The sequence below is a fragment of the Rattus rattus genome, chromosome 5 (genome assembly GCF_011064425.1).
Source record: "Rattus rattus isolate New Zealand chromosome 5, Rrattus_CSIRO_v1, whole genome shotgun sequence".
NCBI lineage: Eukaryota > Metazoa > Chordata > Mammalia > Rodentia > Muridae > Rattus > Rattus rattus.
In genome coordinates, this window is record NC_046158.1 from 133,613,566 (window position 1) to 133,636,824 (window position 23,259).

The window sequence follows — 23,259 nt, forward strand, 5'->3', positions numbered from 1 at the left end:
AATTGAAAAAGATTCCAAGACCAAAGTACTCCAGGAGAGGTACTGTGACTCCCAAAAAATCAGAGTTGATCACAATTACAGAAACAATGACACTGAGCTAACTCCAGTCTCTACTTGCAAGAGACCAGACACAGACAAGCACAGGAGAAAACAGAAGGATAAGGCTGTCCAGCAGGTGTGCACTGTGTGTGATTAAAGGCACAGCTATCAAAGGTGGAGATCTTGATGCCCGTGTCAACAGGGCACCTTTGGCTCCATTGGCCCATAGTGATCTCTTCACACAGAAGGCCATTAAGAGTTGGCACCTATCTTACTTAGCAAAGGCAATTGTGATCTTGGGCCAGCCTTGGACAGCCTTCAAAGGCTCTCCTTCAAAGGCACACCAGCAGGTCAAATCACTTAGTGTCTGAATCAGCTGGGCTTTTTTGTCAGCCTTTGTCCCAGATGGGAAACCAACCTAATGACATACTCCATGCATCCTGATTAGCAGAATTCAATGGTTGCTCCACCTCCTGAGAATCAGAGGACCCAGGAACCACAGCCTGCATCCCAGTGTCCTCCCTCTTCATAAGTTGGGCTTTTGTCTCTAAAGAACTATTGGGGACAAGACTAAAGGTCAAATCACTGAGAGGTGGTGTTACTGGCACCAAAACCATGCTCAATGTCCCCTATCCGAAAAATGGGACCTGAACAGAACACTTGGGTTCCTGGCTTACTGAGCATCATAGGTAACCCTCTGAGTCATTATGCCCCCGAAATCGGCCAGCTGCCCATTGTTCTTGGCATCTGACATTCACCAAGCCACCCTTGGGGCCTGTGGCGCAGAAGCTGCTGAGGTTCAGAGCAAGAACGAGTGTGCCGGGGAAAAGGCTCTGCAGTGGGCATGCTGAGGCTGCAGGAAGGGAGGGCCAGGCAGGGGAATAGGAAGACTGCACCTGCTCAGTCCATGCGAACTGAATCAGCATGAGGACCTGAGGTCACACAACCATGTATCCCTTGCCAGCCCTGTCATTGCAATTCAGACACTGTGACATCATGAACAGGGAAAATGGTAAAAACTTCAGGGATGGAAAGCTACCTGCAGCCTTGCTGAAGTGAAGGAAAACTCATGCCCAGAAGAGAGAGGCACAGAAGCAAGAGAAACCGAGAGAAAAAAGGCAGCAAAGAGTGGGCCATCAGACAGCCACCATTTTCAAGAACACACCTGTCCCAAGGCAGAGCAGTAACATCATTCATGCCTCCTGTTACAGAACTTAGGGTCACACCTGTGCCCCATGCCACAAAACCACATCTGGACCCACAGTTCTCAATAAGACAATTAAAAGCCAAATGAATGCAAAAGCACACACACACAAAAAGTTTTAATCAATCATGCCCATACTAGGAATCAGAACAAAGAGAAACAGTGTTGTGTTTTATAAAAGAAGGAAAAGAATAGGAATATGTTTGGTAGAGGTAGAGGGTATGGTTAAGGGAAGGGCATACCTCTGTGTGCCGTCATCCTGGTACCCCCTGGAGGCACCGATCCATAAGGACAGATTTACTATGGAATATAGAGTTTATTCGGGGAATGAGGAGTTGAGTTGGGGGGAGTAGAGACAAGAGAAATGCAGACAAACAGACAAAAGTTTAGAGACAGACAAAGACAGACAGAAAGAGAGTAAAGAGTAGAGGCCAGCCTGAACTTGTGGAGAGAGAAAGAGTGCGGGAATGGGGGAGAGAAGAGGCAGAAAGGGAAAGAGAGTAAGAAGATAAAAATAGGAGGGTAAGAGAGTGAGGTGGGGGGCAAACAGCCCCTTTTATAGTGAGTCAGGCATACCTGGCTGTTGCCACGTAACTGTGGGGCAGAACCTAAAAGGAATGCTAACATACAGTGACACACTGTCCTCCTTCAAGTCCAATTTTGAGGTCCTGGCATGAGCTCTCATTAAGTAGAGGCCAGAGCTATGAACAGCTAAGCAGCCCCAGTGACGGTGTGCCGACTGCCATCATGTCTCCTCAGTCATGGTGCAGGCTGCTCCTGACGAGCTGCCAGCTGTGAAACCTCCCCAGGACACAGCGATCCTCTGACAGGCATAAGCTCCAGCCTTTCTGTTTCCCAGACTGAGATTCCATGGTCAGTTCCAGTACACAGCAGTGCCTGGTTTCAGTCTGCTAGCCTGTGGGAACGCCAGTGTCTCTTTACAATATCCTCTATCCTTCAAAATTCATGACGTCTTTGTTTTTAGTAGCCAATAGTGTCTCCATTGTATAATGTACCACATTTTCTTCATCCACACCTTCAGTTGAGGGACATCTGGAGTTGTTTCAAGCTACTGGCTATTACAGATAAAGCTACTATGAACATAGTTGAGCACGTGTCTTTGTGGGATGGTGACATTTTGGTATGTGCCTAGAGTCGATAGCTGGGTCTTGTGAGAAACTGCTAAATTGATTTCAATAATGGTTGAACGCTTTGCACCCCAGCAGCAATGGGGGAGCGCTCCCCTGCCCCTGTTCCTCACTGACATGCATTATCTTTTAGGTTTGACCTGCTATTCTGATATGTGTGGAAATGGAATCTCAGAGCTTTTGATCTGTGTTTCCCTGACGACCAAGGACGTTGAACATGTGCGTGCTTCTCAGTCCTTTTAAGATGTCTCCCAGGGGGCCAGGGATTTGGCTCAGTGGTGGTAGCCTTGCCTAGTGCTTAAGGCCCCGGGTTCGGTCCCAGTCAAAAAAAAAAAAAAAAAGATTTCTCTCCAGGAATTTTCTGCTTAGCAGGTACCCCCATTTTTCAATTGATTTATTTGGGTTGTTGGTGTCTAATTTCAAGTTCTCTGTAAATTTTGGATATTTAACCAATCAGATATAGGATTGATGAAGATCTTTCCCAATCTGAGGCGACGATTTGTCCTATTGATGGTGTCTTTGCCTTGTACAGAAGCTTTCAGTTTCAAGGTTCCATTTATCAATTGTTGATTGTAGAGCCTGAAACATTGGTGTTCCGTTAAGAAAAATTGTCCCTCACAATTACTGTGTTCAAGGCTATTCCCCCTTTCTCTTCTATGAGGTTCAGTGTATCTGGTTTTATGTTGAGGTTCTTCATCCACTTGGACTTGAGTTTTTGTAGGGTGAAAATATGGATCTATTTACATGTAGATACCAGTTAGTCCAGAACCATTTGTTGAAGATGCTTTTATTGCTTCCATTGTATGGTTTGGCCTCTTGATCAAAAAATTATCCACAGGTATGTGGGATCTTTTTTTGGGTCTTTGATTCAATCCCATTGATCAAAGTGTACTGTCTCCTATACCAATACCATGCAGTTTCAATCACTATTGCTCTGCAGTGGAGCTTCGTCGGGATGGTGATTCTCCAGAAGTTCTTGTATTGCTCGATAGATGGTTTTAGCTATCTTTATTTTTTTTTCCATATGAAATTGAGAAGAATTTTTTGCAGGCAAATGAATGGTGCTTGAGAATATCATCCTGAGTGAGGTAACCCAGTCCCAAAAGGACATGCATGGCATGTACTCACTTATAAAGTTGATATTAGCCAAAAATAGAGGATACACATGCTATGCTATACAAATACAAAGACGCTAAACAAGAAGGAAGGCATAGCGAGGATGCTTGAATCACTTAAAAGGGAAAATAAAGTAGTCATGAGGGAGGTGGAGAGAGGAGAGGATCTGGGAAGGAGAAGGGATGTGGAGGGAATGGGAAGGTTCAGGATCATGTGTGAGGAGGGGACAAGAGAGATGGCCAGATGGCCACAGAATGAATGGGAATCTGCAACTAACAGGTTGAGAAGTGGGGGCACTTCAGGATGAGACAGGAGACCTGGGATAAGGAGAGTGCCCAACAATCAAAAAACAATCAGTGGGGAGTGATCTTGGCTGAACTGACAGCATTGGGATATAGAACCAGAAAAGCAACCTCCTATAGCCAGGTAGAACCCCAGTGGGTGACAGACACTAACCCACCCACAAAACTTCCAACCAAAATTAATCCTGTCTACAAAAGAATGCAAAAGTTGGGGATGGAGCAGACTAAGAAAATGGCTAACCACTAACCAGTCCAACTTTAGCCCCATCCTGGCAAGCACCAATCCTACACTATTAATGATATTCTGTTATGTTTATAGACAGAACCAGCACGCTGTCCTCTGAGAGACTCCACCCAGCAGCCTGCTCAGACAGATACAGACACCCATACAGCCAAACAGTGGATGGGCTTGGGACTCTTATGGAAGAATAGGAGGAAGGATTAGACCCCAAAGAAGATAGGGAACTCCACAAAGATCAACAGAGTCAATCCACCTGGACCTTTGGGGCTCTCAGAGACTGAACTACCAACCAAAGAACACACACATCTAGACTTAGGCCACCCACATATATGTAGCAGATGTGCAGATTGGTCTTCATGGGGTCCTGAATAACTGGGGGCAAGGGCTATCCCAAAAAGCTATTGGTCTGTATGCGATATTTCTTCTAGGTAGGATGCCTTGTTTGTGCAGTCAAAAGAGGAAGAGGCCTAGCCTGTGAGAGAGACTTGCAAGTGCCAGGTCGGGGGATACTTAGGAGGGGCCCCAACCCTCAGAGAAGGGAAAATGGAGAGGGAAAAATTGGGGATGGGGTGACTGGGAAAGAGGCAGTGAGCAGGATGTAAAGTGATTAAGTAAAAAAACATTATTTGATTTTAAAAACATCCTCATTCTTTACCTTCTACTACATAGGTCACATAATCCACCCAAACCTTCCTGGCCATAGGGTGATAGTTTCTGCACAGGATCTCACCTCTCTATGGTGGCAAAAAACATATGACATTACACCCAGCTCCTCTAGAATTCTTCTTTCTGACCTGCAGCCCTGTTCCTCCAGGATCTCTTGTCCCTGTGTGGGCCTGCTCGTCCCCACCACATAGGCCACATGCTTCCTATAGAGATCTCATGCTCTTACCCACCAAGGGCAGCCTGTTGAGACTTGCTGAAGTCTCAATTCCACTACCACGAAGAGAGAAAAAGAATGTCTGACACTCTCTGAACATAGAACATTCTCCACTGAAGGAAATCAAGAAAAAAAATTCCTTAAAAGAGAGAATGACTAAATCAAACAACTACTTTAGATGAGCAAAATGCACAGAAACAACACACACACAGACACACACACAGACCACATCACCCCTCCCCAAAAATTTCTTGACTCCTATGATCCCAACTTAGGAATGACCTAGAGGAACATCCAGACAAAGAATCCAAAAGAACGACTACAAATCCGCTGGATATTAAAACCAAAGCCCCATCCTGGGACTGAGAACAAAGAGCTGACTGAAAGGAGGGGGTCCGGCCAAATGTGGGATCCTGAGAACAACTCAACACAGTCCACAAAGACCAAAACGGCTGAAATGAATCAAAACAAACACCAGTGAGCATCCACCAAGAGAATGGATCACTCAGTAAAGGTCACAGAAAAACGCCTACATAGAACATGGAAGCTCTGTGACACTAGGAAGGACCCGACCTTCACTTCATGGACATGGGGAAGGAAGAATAACATGCTGAGGCGTGGAGAATGTTTACACATTTCGTTAAGTTTATTTTCTGGGTTTCCTTGCACTGTGCATTGTTTCTATGTGGATGTAGCATGCATCCATGAGGAGGACTGAACACGCACAAGGAGACATCAGATCACTAGAACTCACTTACAGATGGCTGTAAGCTGCCTGGTGTGTGTGGGTGAGGGGAACAAAATTCTAGTCTTCTGCAAGAGCAGGGAGTGCTCTTAAGCACATAGCCATCTCAGCCCCAGCATGTAGATTTTCAATGAAATCACAGAAGAAAACTTCCCAAGGCCAGAGAAAAAGAGACACCTAACCATGTGCAAGAGGTCCATGAGACACCAGACAGACAGTACCAGAAAGGAAACCCCTAAATATAGCCTAATTAAAACACTAATCACAGAATTAAAAAATGCATTTCAAGCTGCAAGAAAAGTCAAATGGCTTGTAAGAACAGGCTCATGAGAATAATACCTAACAATCTGATAGAAACTTAAGGCCAGAAGTGCCTAGAAAGACATATTCCAAGTTCTAGGGCCCCAACTGCCAAATTACACTAATGCCAACCAGCAAATTTACCTATTAAATGAGGGAAAAATAAAAGCATTCTACATTAAAAAAAAACACATAAAGGAATTTATGACCAGTAAGGCAGCCCTGCAGGGAAAATTGGTAGGGACAGGTCAGATTGAAGAGAAAGATAAAACATTTTTGTAAGCTAATCAGAAAAACTGGTTTGTAAGCTAATCAGAAAATACTATATTGTTCTTGTTTACTAGCCCTGGTTGTCCTGGAACTCACTCTGTAGAAAGGGCAGGCCTCAAAATCACAGATCTCCATGTCTGGACACACAAGTGATGGCATTAAAGCATGTGACACCATGCCCATCTAAAAATACACTCTTCTAAATTACTTAAAACAGAACTACCCTACATGATTAGACAGTGCTACTCCCAAAACATGAGTTATTGAATGAAAATCTCGGTGCCTGGCACAGAAAACAATCCTCAGGTTGTTGCTCAGGAGGCCTCAGAGAAACAAAACCGGACAGGCTACTACTCTGGGATGCTGCAACAAAACGTGATGACCAAAGTGGAAAGGTTTATTCAGCTTTACACTTTCATGTAAGAGTCCATCACTGAAGAAAGTCAAGACACTCAAACAAGAACTCAAAGAACTCAAGCAAGGCATTTACCTGGAGGCTGGAGTTGATGCAGAGACCATGGGGAGTGCCATCAGTCCAGCATTAGACACAAAGGGATGGGTCAAACCACACTATTACTAATTAAGAAAATGCTTTTGGGGGCTGGAAAGATGGCTCAGTGGTTAAGAGCACTGACTGCTCTTCCCAGAGGCCCTGAGTCCAAATCCCAGTAACCACATGGTAACTCACAACCACCTGTAATGGGATCTGATGCATTCTTCTGCTATGTCTGAAGACAGCTACAGTGTACTCTTATATAATAAATAAATAAATAAATAAATAAATAAATAAATATTTTTTTTAAAAAAGAAAGAAAATGCTTTAACTTGGACCTTAAGGAGGCATTCTCACACGTAAGTGTCCCTTCTCTCTGATGACTAGTCAACCTTGTGCCAAGATGACAGTAAAAAGCATCACAGGTGTCCACCCTATTACAAAGTCATCAAATATGAGATGTTAGACCTACGACATTGGAGGCCAGAACTATAAATACAGCTGCTAAGTCCCAGGCAACATGTGCTGGCTACCATCATGGTTCCCCCTGCAGTTCCTGCTTTTGTAGGTTTGCTCCGATGAGCTACCAGTTGGTCCTCAAAAGACCAGCAAACTCTCACTAATCTGAGTAACTTACAGAGTGCCAGAAGGTACTATGGATGCTTCTGAGAGGGAAAGAAAAAAATCAAAGGGTTGACGCAGCACTGGCTGCTACATGCTATGATACTCATCTACATGACAAGATGTGCCCACTAGTGCAGTAGTGGAATGATGGTTATGGGAAGAACCAAGCGATTTCTGATTGAATGCAAGGCCTGTCTCACAGGGACTGATGCCTGCAACTGTAAGTCAGGTCATAAAATGAGGAAGGAGATCTTTAGAACTAAGAAAAAAAACAAAGCCCTTATTTTGCTACAACTTCATACTGTCAAATCAAGTTCTAAATACTGGTATATATACATATGTAGACATTTGTTGCTCTTGATTTTGGTCAAGACAATTCTTTTCATAGTGGGAAGTGCTTAACACAGACTCAGGACGGGCCAAAGTGTGAAGTTTAAGAAACGCTAAGTGTTTATCAACCAGTAATCAAAACAAACCTCTCAAAAACAAGGCTCAGGTAACACCATACAAGAGAAAACAGAAAAAACATTAAGGGATGGGAAGTATAAATTTCTACTGCTACCTTCTGTACATGACTGTCACACACACACACACACACACACACACACACACACACACACACACACACACACACCTTTTCTAACCAGCGGTGTTCACGTGCAAAATACCTTGAAAGATCAAAACAGTCAAGAGGCCAGTATGGATGGAGCAATGCCACAAAAGACCTACCTTACTGGAGGAACTATTGCAGGTGTTGAAGGGAACAAGGAGTGTCACACCTAGCAGACATTAGAGGAACATGCCCACAAAAGTGGAAAGCCCTAAGTAGACTCACAGGATATAAATAACCAAAATAAGAGTGGAAGCAATGGGAGGAAGCAGGGACACTAAAGCAGTAGTGGCAAATGAATGTCATCAAATTTCACTGAAGAAACATGCATTTGCAAAGTATACATGAATATTACTGATAATATAAATGCAAACACAGTTCTTCATTCAGGCCAGGCCTGTTATAATTCCACAGAAAGAAAAAATGAAAGGGGTCTCACAATTATAGAACTAGTCTGCTAAACATAATCTTACATATCGGCTATATTCCCATCAGATTATTTTGTCACTACAAACATCCATCCCTGTGCATCCATTACTCACACGTACCTTCACACATGGCTAATGCTTCATGTCACTCATCCCTGAGACAAGGAACTGACAGGAGGTCATCACATAAAACTATGACCGAAGGTGCACCACAGCTGTACTAAGGATACCTACAAATCTGTTGGTAGTTAGGTGTACAGTTTATACATAGAACCTTATGAAACACCATAAAATGCCTTTAAAAGAACAGATCACTGTCATATAACTTGACACCCTATCCATTTGATATTACACGCAGTCACACGACATCCTAATGAATACAGGGCAGAAACACATAAAAAGGCTTATGAGGATGTAAAATAAGAAGAGGAAAGATAAGACTCCTTACATTACACTCCATAAACACATCAATGACCTGAATTCATCGGCTTCTCCACTCCAAAGGTTGAAAACACAACACAAAGAGCCATCACGCTACTAAAGTCATGGCACACATTCTGAATGACATACCAGCTCTGCCATGCCAAGATCTGTTCTCACAGGCATAGGAACATGCCAACAAAAGCAAGAACAAAAGGTCAGCTGCTATTCTGGAACGCAGATTGATGCCACCTGTCTTATCAGCACATCCACATCAGGCCCCTTCCTCCATCGTGACCTTTCAAGGAGGCACTGAATGAGCTATAAAAGGGGACACGTGTTTCAGGTTGACAGCAGAAGCAACAGCAGGAGAAGCAGCTTCTGAAGACAAAACCTTCAACAAGGAGCAAGGTAAGGACTGCCCAGAGGAATCCACACAGAAGGCAAAGTGAACAGAATGAGCAAGAGACAGGTCACCTCTGGACAGATAACTAGGGCTTACTCCCTGATGATCTAGAATGTTCCTCTACTGCTGAACTGCAGGGCACTGGGCCTACTGTGGGCTGGGGGGGCAACAAGGGCTACTAGACTGCTATAAGAAAATGAGGACCTGAGTGCTGGACTCCCAGAGATATCGATCAGGGCAGCATACATGAAGTCAGTGACAGGCACACATGTCTTGTCTACCTTAAGTGTGTTTACATGAATGGCACACTGTTTAGCTTCCTCATAGGTCAGAGAGGAAAGGGAGGAACCTGGAGAAAATGTGCTGACGTTTATTTCCAAACAGGAATTTATTCATGACAGGAATGTGCCTTTGGCACCACTTTACTGGAACCACCTTCTGATGGTGATGGCACCACAGGGCTTGATTTTGCTGGTGTTGGTGCACAGTACCAACCTAAACCAGCATACTCACCTCTAAGATCAGAACTTCTCACACACAGGCCAGCTCACTTCCGAGAAGACTCAGTCGCTGAGACTACAGGAGTGGGCAATGAGGATGAGGTGAAGCAAGATTTGAAAGATGACAGGAGAGCCAGTATAGATGAAATTTGAAACAACATCAACTAATTGTCAGAGTGGTACCAGTCGGGGGCAGCAATTGCTGGACATTGACGTCATGGGAGCCATATATCTGTCAGTTTGTGTACAGCTTATGTAAAGTTGGGGTCGTGGCTGAAGTATTGGTAATGGTTCTAATAATCAGGAACTCATAAAGCGCACTTCAGATTGCACAAATTTCATTCATTTATCTTGGGGTAAGGATCCAACAGAAGGGATTTGATGATGGTCCTGACAACTTTGCCAAAGGTGGGGAAAGACACCCACCACCCAATTTTACGTAACTGGACAGGCGACAAGGAAGAAATGCCATCATCCTACCATCATGAAGGAACATGTCATAGACACATACTGCAGCATGGCACTAAATGATAGAGAGGGGCAAGGTAGATCATTCACCTGGTAAAAGTAACTGTCTCCAAGCTCGATGGCCTTGGTTTGATCTCTGGAACACAAATGGCAGAAGGAAAGAACAAACCCAAACACGTTGTCATGTGGTTTACACACACATCCTTTGAGCACACATATACAGCATAAGAAATTAATAAATACATGGAATTAGATTTAAGACAGGCCAGGCAAGGTGGTGCACGGCCTTAATTCCAACACTGCAGAGACAGAGGCAGGAATATCTCTGTGATTTGAAGGCCGCCCTAGACTACCAAGCAAGCTTCAAGAACCCCGGTTCAACAACATGAAACCCTGTCCCAAAAGGGAATAGAGGTAAATGCCATAGAAAAAAGCACTTAGAGCTTAAGGGTAAGCAAGGACTCTGATAGGGAGATAGGGAACAATCTCCAGAAGTGTCCAGCACAGCTCTGATTTACCAAGTATCAGTTACATCACCCAAGAAAATGGAAGTCAGGATAAGAAGGGATTTTCTGGAACAATTAGGTAGGGTGTCCAGGAAAAGTCCTTAAGTAATTACTCACTAAGAACATACTTAGGGCAAGGGACCTGAGATTGGAAGGAAGGACATGAACATTGACACATTCGCAGAGGATGACTGGGACATTGCAAGGGGCTGTGGACATGGCAGAGTAGTAGAGCGAGGATGTAAAACGGAAAATCCTATGTGCAATCTCAACACTGAAAACAAAACCACAGGCCGGGACATTTATGCAACGGGTAATACCAAGAAGGTGTAAAGTCACATGACAGCATGAAAATATACACATGTACCTAGGAAGAGAGACCTCAGGACTGGACTCAGCATACATTGACTTGTTAAACCCAATTCTGACAGTATATTGAACCATGGGAGAGACACAAAGGGGAAAGTGAGGTTTCCTCAAGATGTTTACTATGTATCTGACCAAATTCCCACGAACAATGAAGAAATGGGGCTGTCAAGAATGGCAAAAAGACGCTCTTACAGGAGACAGGGAGTCATCTAGAGTAAGTGCCATGACAGCTCTAAGATCCACTGGGAATGTGGTGTGTGAGCCATTCTTCTTCTGCAGGTTTCAGCCACAAAGATGTGGGTTCTCCAGGCCTTGGCCATCATGTTCAGCATCCAAGCAGGAGTACTTGACCTGGTGGAAGTGCCCCCCGAGGTGCGCAATCTTCCTGTTGCTCTTCCTGCTCCGGTCAATTTCCCTGCAGTTCTCCCAGGTTCTCCAGTCCTCAGTGGTCCAGCCAAAAATCCCATGCTACCTCCCAAAAGGCCTGGAGCTCCTTCCAGAGGTGGAAAGTGTGCACCTGCAGCCAGATACTTCCTCTCCAGTGACAAACTTCAGGCCTGTAAGTAACATACATTTCATCTCTCATCTTGAGTCCTGCCTACAATTACCACAGGCTGCTAATTTTGAGCTCAGAGGGAATTCAGCCAACTTTCTAAACAAGTGTATTTAAATATGATGATATTGTAGCATCTGCTTGGTACCTCTAGAGCAAAGGGACCTTGGGGCAAACCTATAAATTCTGGGACAGCATGAATCCAGTTCATCCTATAACATTCTGAGATGATACAGCTGCTTCTAAAGTTCACAAACTTGGTCCAGGACAAGCTTGTGCCACCGTGGACAAAGGAGCTGTTCAACCTCAAAAGCTGTCTCACTATTTACCTTCCAGTTGATTCTTACCATCCAGAGACTGTCAAAAGGCAGGTTCCTTCTTGCAGGACCTCAAGCTCACCTCGACTCCCACAGATCCTTCGCCCTCAGCCTGCTGTTCAGCACTAGGAAACGGCAAATATAATATTGTCCTGCAAGCCTTTCACCACATATGCTCTCTCAACTCTCCACATCATCTCCTCCCCAATAAAACATTGCTCCCTGAGATAAAAAAAAAAAGAAAAAAGAAACAAAAACCTCTACTCGAAAGATTCTCAAAGGCTGAGAGCACAAAAAGAATTTCTGTTTCAGAAACGGAAGATGGATAGGACTCAGAATAATTAACAACAATAAGAAAACCTTACCCTTCTCTTAGCAGCTCCCTGGAGCAAGGGTCTGGCAAAGCCCTGCATCAGAGCATGGCAGGACAAAGATGGAGCCATAGCCAATGAACTAGCAGAGTGGCTAACAGCAAACACCCCTCAAAAATCCAAGTGCAGAGGCACAGAAGTCTTCGGCTAAGGAGCAGCTAGGCTCGAAGAGATGCTTCAGGGACTCCCTTCAACTGCATCTCTCTTGAGTCAGAAATGTCCCTTGGCTCACACAGCTTCAGCTGTACAGTGAGCAAGAGTGACCACAACCATCACTTCACTCACATTTTTCTATGCCATTCCACCTACTGCCGGAAAGGCGCTCAGGGAGAGCACTGAGACGTGACAATTGTCCATGCATGGCTGACTCCACCTCTTCCACCTTCCCCCCGGATTTCATCTCCCTCTTCCTACTTAAATCAGATGGAGGGAAACATGTGATAAGCCCCTTTCTGGCCACCAATGCCCAAGACTTGGTCAAATGCAAAGGCACAGAAGTAATTCCTTCCAATATAGCAAGTTCAGGCAGCAAGAATCTTCAAGATAGGGGAAAGATGAGGCAAACAAGCAGAGGAACCTGGGTCATAATGACCTAGAGAGAAAGTCATTGTCTTTTGCTCTTCGAGACACTGCTCCTTCTGTAGTCCCTACACCTTGTAACAGATACTGACAATCATAAACTTTTCCTGTGTCTACAAGCCATGGACCATATCCAGTTAGAAGCCTCCAACAAAGACAGACAAGCGGATCAGGGAAGCCATGCGGACTCTAAAGAACAGACCTGAAAGTGGAAACTAAACCCCAGGACAAACAGATGAGTAAAATAATGGTGACATGATGCCCCTTGCTCCCACAAGAGGACCAGAGCAGCACACTCTGCATGCTGAGTGCAACTGGTCTGGGAATATACTTTACTCCATTTTTATTACAAGTAAATGAAAGGACAAAAGAGAGCAAGACTGAAAAAAATGACAAACATAAGTGAGGCTCCACTCTCACTCCCTGCCCTTGAACCTTGGAAGTACACAGTCTCATCAAAGGACAGCATCAATGTAGGCTAAAAGGAGCTGTTGACATCAGGGAAGGCAGATTTCTCTGACAGAAGGCTAACTCTTAACTAGGGCAGGGACAAGACTCAGACTTGGAAGGCAAAATACAGAGTCCTTTGTGCCCCATATCTCAAGATGCTCTCTTCCACAAAGGAAGGACGCTAGGGCTGAACTGACAGCAGATCTCTCTCTCTCTTCATCTTTTGCAGACCTCCTGAGCACACTGCCCCCACAGATTGAGGACATGGTGAAGTGTGATAAAGTTAACATGGAAGGCGTGCTTGGGGATGTCTTAGCCACGATGCAGGACTCTAACCTGCTCTCCATCTTAGATATCACTTCCCTCCTGCAAGGGGGAGGAGGGCTTGGCCTTGGTGGACTCCTAGGCAAAGGAGGTAATGAGGATCCCTCAAAGCCCTCATCAGGATCCAAGGCCACTGGTGGCCTTGGCCAGCTACTCCCAGAGGGCCTCCCAGGCAAGGAAGGCCTGGGCGGCTTACTAAGCCTTGGTGGAGGCAAAGGCTCTGGAAAAGGACTCCTGAATGGGGATGGGCTCTCCAATGTCGTGAAGCCTCTGGATGACATAGTTGAAAATGTGGACAGTCTGAAAGCTGCTGTTCAGGACAAAGTGAAGAGTGTGGTCCCAGAAAACATCAAGGATCCATTTTCAGATCTGCTCAGCATGGATATCCAAGAAACTATGCTCAAGTAAGTGCTTTCTTAACAGTTCTCTGGGGTTTTGGACAAACAAGCTGCTTGTGAGAACTCTCACACCCAACCTACAGTGATCCTAGGGACAGCCACCCCTCCGTAGACAAACACTTATTTCCCCTGGAATTCTCTCTGGAAAATAGGACCAGGATTTCTTGAGCTCAAGCCTTTACATGGTGGAGAGGGAAGCTCGGGGCCATAGGATTAACAGAGATCAGTTGGGGGTGAACTCGCCGCCTCACAGGCGTTTCTCACAAGGGCCAGGCTCTTTCCATGACACACAACTGAGTCTCTGTTGGCACTCTGCAGATTAAAGGTGAAACAAGTAAAAAGTGGGCAGCACGGATATAAACATGGGAGCTGATGGGATCAAAGTTCTCTCGAAGTTACTGCCCGGCGAGAAGGAGAAGGGTGAGTGTATTTCCACAATGGTTGTCTCAGTCAGCCTAGAGTTGGGTACACATGAGTCAGATGACAAAGACACAGAATTAAACACAAGAAGACTGGCCTCCACCAAGCCAGCCTTACACATTAAAACAGTATCTCAAAACAGAAAGATACAGAGTTACATATGCATATCATATACATACAAATCACATACATATACTGAAGAATCAGTAGCAGCCCAGGCTTGCTCCTGGAAGATGTCTTGTATGCACTTCTACTCAATGTAGAAGGTCCAAGCCATAGACTCAGGGAGTGAAACTTTGTCTGGTACCTTGTGCCACCAATGATTGGGTGACCTCCCAAGACTTAGTAGGACAATTTTTGGGGAAATATTGAATGAATGCCAAAAAAAATGACCTGGCTCTTCTTCCTGTGGCATGGGACTGAGAACCTAAGACATGTGGACTGGGGTGCTCAATCCTTCCCTCTAGAGGATGACCCTGGCCCACGGCATGAGGGTCACTCTCAAATGACTATCTCCAAGGCGCTGGTGCCAAATATCCCAGAAGATACTCCACTCGACCTCACCTTCCTCTCCACAGCTTGCTTGGACCAGTCTTCACCCTATTGCAGTTTCAATCTGTCATGGATGTAACAATGAACATTGCTGTTTCCTCCAACAACACCCAGTGCGTCAACCTTGATGTCCAAGACACCCACATGCATGTCAAGGAAATGAACATCCAGTTAGTACAGACGTACGTAAAACCTTTCTGTTCATTGCTGGATTAAATCAAACGTGGGTTAGAGGAGCCCTGCTCCTCTCCCAAGGGGAGGGGGTGGTCCACCATAATACAATAGACAATCGGCAAATGCCAGCTACTTGAAGCTGACGAGCAACATCCTACTTTGTCAGACAATGGCCTTCTCACACATATGTTATATCTTTCCTCCAGACTATTTTAGTAAACCACCCCATATATTTGATAAAGAGTACACTGACCAGATTCAAAAGGCAGACTAGAACATGTGGGCCACACAGTGAAAATCTCTCTTTGACAGATGTGTGGCACAGTGGTCGAGTTCTTCTCTCTTGGCCCAACCATAGCATGCAGGCAAGCTCTTCAGACTTGGGTTCACATTGACAAAGCTGGAATTACTTTCACCCTGCAAAGACCCAGCTCTCACTTTTTCTATTTCCCTCTGCTATGCCCAAGGAAGGATTCATTACATTCTCTTTAGCTAGAGCATTGAAAGTTGTGAGTTCAGATTCACAACTCACAACAAGACAACAAACAGAACTGTGAACACACTTGCTGCAGGGTCTGAAGGATGAAGCCGTCCATGTGAACCTCGGGGCTAGGTGTCCTGTGCTCTGGCCAGGTGACTGTGCATCTTCCTTAAAGACCAAGCCGAGATCTCCACGTACTGAGAACACAGGCATCACACATCTCCTCCACCAGTGAGATGCTGCCTCTAACACATGAAGGAATCTAGAAACACCAGGATCACTTATTTCAACATGTCTTCTTTTACAGTGTCACAGAAACTGTTCCTCTGCCTACGGCTCTGCCCTTGAATGACGTCATCCCAATAGTGCTGACAGCAAAAATGAATGAAAATGTAAGTCCAGGGAAGGGGGAGGGCTCCTGAGGGAGCTAAGTCACTGGGAAAACTCAGGAAGAAAGAAGCCTGCAGGCTGTTAATGGCCTGAGGCTAGGGGAGATTAAGGAAAAAAGCCAGAACTCTCTGGAGCCCATGGGCCACCAAGGACCATCAGAGCCTCTGAACCCTACCGCCTAGCAGCACAACTACAAAACATGGCATACAGCAACCATGGATAAATTCAGCCCAGGAGAGGACAGGGAAATATCACAGTCCTGGAAGGGGAAACCAAGGGGAGAAGGGCAAGAGGTGGTATGGCAAGACAGGCCTCTGCTAAGCTCCCTGTGCTCACTTCACAGCTGGAAAACTCCGACTCTTGTGGTATCGTCCTCAGTGACTTCAATGACTGCAAGAACAGTGAGTACTTCCTTAGGATACCTTTTAGAGCAGAGAGAGACATGGTCCAGCACCTAGGGAGATTTCATACGGTGACACACCACGGAGATGGACCTATTAGATGCCACCCTCCAAACCTACAAGGACTCCTCAGCACTCTTAGAGAAGACAATGGCCCACGAGACTTTTCGCTCAATGTAGATGGCCTCTGCGATATGGAAGAGCATAGGACCCAGTGCCTCTGAGGGGTCTGCCTGGATCTCCCCGATCCAAAACCCTTCAGTGGCAGAATCTGGATCAAGGGCATCCCCAAGCCCTCATCTCTGGGTGGGTGAGATCACGGAATCTCACAGCATCTCTAAGAACATGCCAATAGTCAGAGTTAGTGAGACATACTGGGATGAACGACCTAGAGAGGTGAAGGAAGAAGCCGGATATATTTCTCCAGTCCCACAGTAGACCAAATGCAGGCTCTAGCTAGCCAGTCTTTCCTTCCCTGAGGGGAAAAATATCCTTGCTAGTAAACCAAAAGTTCCGGGAAGATACAGAAGTCATTTAGGGCTCCACCCGGTGTCTGGCAGAAGTAGGTGTCCATACTGATTATAGCTGAAAATGAGAACTAGAGTGTTTGAGGCACAGTGGCCACTGATGGCTGTCTGGATTTTCCCCATTCCTCCCTCTCTTCTCCTCTGCAGCTACTGGCTTATTCAGTTACCAAGTTCACACTGCCAGGATCTCTCCCAAAGGACTTTTCATCGACTACTGTGTAAGTATTCGCTGGCTTTTCAATGGCAACTGGATGAAGGCTGCAAGCATACATCAGCCACACAAGACATCAGATGATGGGAAGAGTGAAAACACGGGCTTTTTGCAGGTGCCTCAACTTTTCCCTGGGGTCAGTCTCATGAGTGCCCAGATAGGACAAGGTCAGTTTAGCACTCTTGTCCCTTCAACTCCACAGGACAATGGTCTCTGAGGCACTCCAACACCAAGAAGCATTTCTTGACCCAGCTCACATCTCCACTCTCAGTGAACTATACACAAACAAAAGCACCAGCTCCTTCCAGCCACCCACAACCCAACCAGGAAGGCAGAAGGAGACCAAGACAAGTGATGAAGGGGAGGTAGTTAGCTCAGCCCTCTTCTGAGATCCACTCACTTGCTGAAGCACAAATAAATGCATAACACGAGAGGAAGCTCATCAGACAACCTGCTACACACACAAAGCACACGGCTAGCAGGCTGAGACCCTTAGCCTTCTAGACTCTACAAGTGTGTTGACAGAGCCGGACTGCAGACAGTATGACATGTTACAGTCAGGGGAGGAGTAAGGAGTCTGCACAGAACACGCAACCACAGTGATGACAGGCACGGTCACTCTTCTCGGTGTTCCTGACTGCATGTGCTGACATCCCTTCAAACAGAAGTTATCGTGAGACATATTACAGGAGACAGCATACAAAAAGGAAGAATGAAACTAACAGAGAGGGAAAGAGAGAGGGGGTGACAGAGACGGGAGGAGGATGGGGAGGAGAAGGAAACCCAGGAAATCTATGACACGGAAGAACGTATTCCATATAATGAGTTATGGACCTTGGGAGGGAGACAAGAAAAAAGGAAGGAGGGGGAGGGAGGGGGAGGGGACAAAAAAGAAGGGAGAGGGAGCAAAGAGATCGGGAAGGAAGAAAATGACAGAAACATGGCTGAGAATGGCCCTTAGTTCCTTAGAACTGTGTCCAAAAGAGAGTACAATTAGTAAACACACACATGTGGGTGAAATCTGTCAGAAATGGCTCTGCACCTTCAGCTGAGGATTTGGGGCTCTCAGGAAAGCTGGACTAAGGCCTCTTCACCCTGCACTTAGACAGCCAGGACACACAGCCCTCACACCAGGGATAAACTGGTGAACTCACACGCGTGTTCCTCTGCTTTCCCTGCCTTAGGTTAAAGCCAATATAGACAACAAAACAGTACCCGTGCCTGGAGGTCGGCTGCCTCCAGATCCCAAAAACGCCAACGTGTCCATAACCGTTGCCTCCTCAGCACTGAGGACACTTGTGAAATACGTGGCCAAACAGGGCTCTGTTCAGGTGAGCATCCTCCATCAGCCACAGGGCTGCACTGCCCTGGATATCAGCTGACACTGTCACTTCCGAGGGAAAAGATTCCTGCAAAGATTGAAAAGGCCAACGACGCAGGACACACAATGATCATAGTGATCAGGCTGGGGCCTTGATGCCATCAGTGGGGAATCAGGAGCAGGCTGAGAGGATGGGGGTGAGGGGAGGGGAAGGGGACTAAACAGAAACAGTCCCAGTGTGTCATCCACTTCCCTAGGCACCACGATCAGGTGAAATAGCACAGAAGCATCTTCACCACAGAGTCCACACTCGGTCATCAGAGAGCTTTTGAGACACAGGGCAGGGACACACACTTCATCATTGAAAGGCTTGATAGAAAGGAACATTTCACAAGTTCTCTGCCCCAAGGTCCACACGCTGAAGTAAACCCAGGGGAGTGGTGGAAAAGCTCCTGGCCTTTCTGTTTCCTCAGCTGTACTAGCACCCAAACTGGGAGGCCAAGCCTGCAAGACAGAATGCAGTATTAACCAAGACAGAAGGACACACGCCTGACTCGTGATACAGGACCTCTGTCCTCTTCCCCACACTAACAGAAGTCTTCTTCTTCTTCACAACAGATGAATGGCCTGGAAGCACAAATCACCTATATAGCCTTTGCCCCCCAGGAAAACAATATGCTCAGATTGCTGTATAAGGTTGACATAACAAAGGACAGCCAGCCCTATGCCACTGGGGAAACGGTGAGTGCTGAGAAATGAAGGATACTGGGCTGGAAGGAGGACTGGATGAGTGGGGTGAACTCTTTTCAAAAGCCTGAGGCCCATTGTGCTTTGGGGTCCCCACAGCAGAGGGAAAGGCCAGGTCCCCTTGTCTCACACATGCTCTCTTGTGTCATTTCAGAAATTATTCATCTCCCATGCCAGCAAGATTTTAAATTCTAAGCTGATACCAGATGTCAAACTCACAAGGTAGGACAACAGACCCTGGGGAGCACACAGGCACAATGGGATCTGGGTCTGGGCAAATATTTGAATAACTACAGGAATCAGGAATGAAGGCTTACATGATTTCATTCGCTGGTCTACTCTGCCACGCAGTGCCTAGTCTACGGCTGACTCACATGAAATCAGTGGAGACAAGACTTGAACTCTAACCTTGACTAGTACTGTTCTCATGATCCTAATGTCTCTCTGTATTTTGTTGCTGACAGGTCTGAGCACAGCATGGTGCCCCCTGAGACTGTAAGTTGATGTGCCCTGGAAACTGGCCCATGATAGGTGGGAAATCATTTTAAAGCCAGACACACAGGGATTTAAGACTGGGGGAAAGAGAGGCCCATGTGGACTAGAGCACACACCTACTGTGTAACAGAAATTCAGGCTCCTAACGTGCTCACTGAGGAGCTCTTAAACCATAACCACCCATTCTCAACTGACACGTGCGTGGAGACTTCAAGGAGCATACATACAGACACAGAAAAAGGAGGGAAAAGATATGGAAAGCCTGGTGCCTCCTCCAAGAGACAGACCCACAGCAGGTACCCAGAGATGGGATTGGAAAGCGCATCCTTTACCACACTGAGAAATGGGAGTCAGGAAGCAGCTGATTCTAGGGTGACTCCGAGGCCAGCAATCCCTCCGCCTCTCCTTAGGAGGGAAGTGACAGAGTTTTCCAGGATATGGTTCAGTTAACAAGAACTGAGTAGGACTGACCCCTGACCTCACAGCTACTCATAGACCGGTGACAGTCGTGTATGCAAACAGTGGACCTCTGAAAGATAAGGGGCAGCATTTAAGGAGTGTCCACTCTGTGCAGACAGTAGGGTATGGCTACAGAGACATCCCAACCCAGTACTGCAGTAGTGTGACTGCCCACAGAGGAAGGTGAGCAGTGAGAAAGCATGGGTGTAGAAGCAGCACCTCTTGCTCTCAGAGGGTTCCAAAGAGAAAAGGGACCAACATGACACAGAGAGAACCAGACAAAATGTGCTTGACCCACATAAGAGCAGGCTGCAGCTGCTCAAAGTCCGTCTTTTCTTTGACCTCTAAATTCCTCCTATGTCCTAAGACTACCTACTGTACATGTAGCAGGATGGCACTGACCGAGCCAATACCCCTGCTCAAGAAGCCTCAAGGGAAACAACACCCAATGGGGACTCCCCACATTTCCAAAGACAAGACCCCTAAGGATACGTGGAGATCCATCTCCACATTTGATCTTGACACATGACAGACCTGTCAACTAGAGAACCACAGGAACCAGCAGCCTGAGATAATGCTCCTGGGCCTGAGGCCAAGCAGAGGACTACAAGGCTCCACTGAAAATGTCCTCCCATGTCTTGCAGAAGGATGAAGTAGAAGGCATTATGGCTGAAGTCACAAGGAAGGTCTGGTCCAGATTCGATGGTATGGGAAATAACAGTGACTGTGGGCACAGTTGGTGCCCATGAGAGGTGGGAGGAGGACACATAAAGGGCACTAAAGCACCAAGCACAAGTCACCCTGTCATCTGCTGGGCTGCATGTACATCACCTTCTCTTTGCATAAATGGCAGCAAGTGGTGGTAAAGGAGAAAACAGGTCAAAGTGCCTCCTCTGCAGCTCCCAGGACACCTTGTCCACAGGTGTCTCGGGACCACTCTTGTCAACACATACATCTGCACAGGGGACCTCACCCTTATGACATTAGTGATATAACACTTGAAATCTATGTCGTACCTCACTGTACAACAATGATGGTGGTGCCACATGGCAGGTGTAAACACCCGTGGTTAGCTCTATTGTGGTGCCAAATAGTGCATTGACTCCAACTGACTGTGCCAATCCAATCAGGTCCTGGATGTGGTGAGACAGGCAGTCCATCACTAGTCATCCGCATTAGAAGACCACCAGGTTCCCGCCTGCTGTGGGGGCCTCTCTTCCATACACCATCCTATAGACTGGGATGGACAGTATTCATGCCACCATGTTGAATGGGTGTAGTAGTGACTCCTCCTAGGGCCACATACAGGTCAGAGCTCCCGTGTGTCGGTGGTCAAACAAGCCAATCAGGTTGTCATTTCCCTTGACCACTGTCACAAGGTGATACTTTTCTTTTCAGAGATGTATAAAAAAGATGAGTATTCGGACGGAGTGTCTTCAAATACTCTAAATAACTCCGATGTCAAATTGCTGAGATCAGTGAGTAACAGAAATACAATTCTTTTTTTCCTCCATCTTTATTAAATTGCAGAAATACAATTCTTTTCTTTCTTTGTTCCTTTTGCTTTGCTTTGCCTCAAATCCAGGACCTTGCATATATTCTTGATCTACCTGTACAAGCACTGGGAAATGGGACTCAGAAAATATCAGCTTCTCTCATAGGACTCAAACCTTCAGCTGTCCTTGACCCTATACTTCCTACAGCTGGGCCTAAATCACTTCCTAGAGAATCTGAATGAGAGCATGTCAGCAACTGTCCACAGGGCTTTTCTTACTCTCATTCTTTTATACTGAACCTATGAGGGGCCATTACCATAAGCCAGCCTTGATCATGGCAACAGACCTGGTGAATGTGCCCTGAGCTATGGCTACAGTGACAAACACACGGCCCACAATAGGTTATGTTATGACAGTAAACAGCACAGTTACTGACCAGCCAGCACGGTGCCAGCTCCAGCAGGTACTTCACTCAACATCTTGTGAACACACTGGTCAGTGTAGTAAATCTGCTGTCTCTGGGTAGATACTGACGTCATCTGAGTGTATCCCCTCCTGCCAGAGGACTCACCTTCAAATTCCTTCTCTCATAGTCTAAACTCTCCAGGGGGCCTCAATGGCAGATGTCCTCTCCCCATCCCTGAAGCAGTGCTGTGGTGATCTGGCGGGGATGGATGAGTTGGCGATTCTCATCTCATGCCTGCAGGCATCTTCCAGGGTTAAAGGCACAAACTATTGTCTTTCTCTCCCCTCAGAATGACCTTCAGGCAGCAAGCTGAAGCCAGCACTACTGAACCCAAAGTACTGAACGACAGCAAAACCCCCTGCAAATTCTTCCCATGCCCCTTGCAGCCCACCCTTATGATTCATTAGACAATAGCAATGGTCTCCTGGCATGCCCAGGTCCTCTGCCTTGAGTGACAAGGACAAGAAGAACAGTTGGAGGAAATGGGCAGTGCTGTAATCAGCTCCTTAATAAACACTCCCTTCATGCAAAAGTGAGTGATGACTCTTCCTCAATGCTCATGCATATTCATAAGCATGCAAAGAACTTCTTACTTGGGGATGAACACTAACATGAGACAACAGAATCCAGTGTTCTCAAGTGCTCTGGGGACAATGATTAAACCTTTCTGCCCCTCCCCTCCCTGTCTTCCTTTGGATCTGGAGTCTCACAAAGGCTCAGGTGGTAAAGCCTTGCTCCCCACCTGGTGCTATGGGGAGGTGGGACCTGTGCTGCCTGAGGTGGTTCTTAGGTCACTGGGAGCTTGCCCTTCAAGCAGATGGGGAGGCCTGTCTCTTGGGAGCACTTTGCTTCCCATGACCATGAACTGCTAGCCACAGACCTAACACCAAAGAACAATAGGTCACAGCCTGGCTCCTCTAACACTGAGCTTATATTAACCTCTCCCCTGCTGAAGACACATACCTTGTTACACTGATGGAAATCTAATACAGTCTCCGAGTCTAAATTCTTCATTATGAATCAAAACCAACAGAGCTGAAACCCAAATTCTCCATGTT

At 46.2% G+C, this 23,259-nt stretch overlaps 1 protein-coding gene across 1 annotated transcript; it reads left to right on the top strand.

Annotated features, from left to right (window-relative positions):
• The first annotated feature begins 11,363 nt into the window (after window positions 1–11,363).
• Window positions 11,364–22,570, top strand: LOC116902154 (vomeromodulin-like). The gene is given in 15 exon segments (XM_032904488.1): window positions 11,364–11,628; window positions 13,569–14,067; window positions 14,380–14,398; window positions 14,400–14,485; window positions 15,060–15,215; window positions 15,996–16,080; window positions 16,422–16,479; window positions 17,154–17,224; window positions 18,402–18,548; window positions 19,157–19,279; window positions 19,440–19,507; window positions 19,750–19,780; window positions 20,884–20,944; window positions 21,638–21,717; window positions 22,491–22,570. Coding segments are annotated over 15 exon segments (1,773 nt in total). The 3' UTR covers window positions 22,515–22,570.
• Window positions 22,571–23,259: the final 689 nt, after the last annotated feature.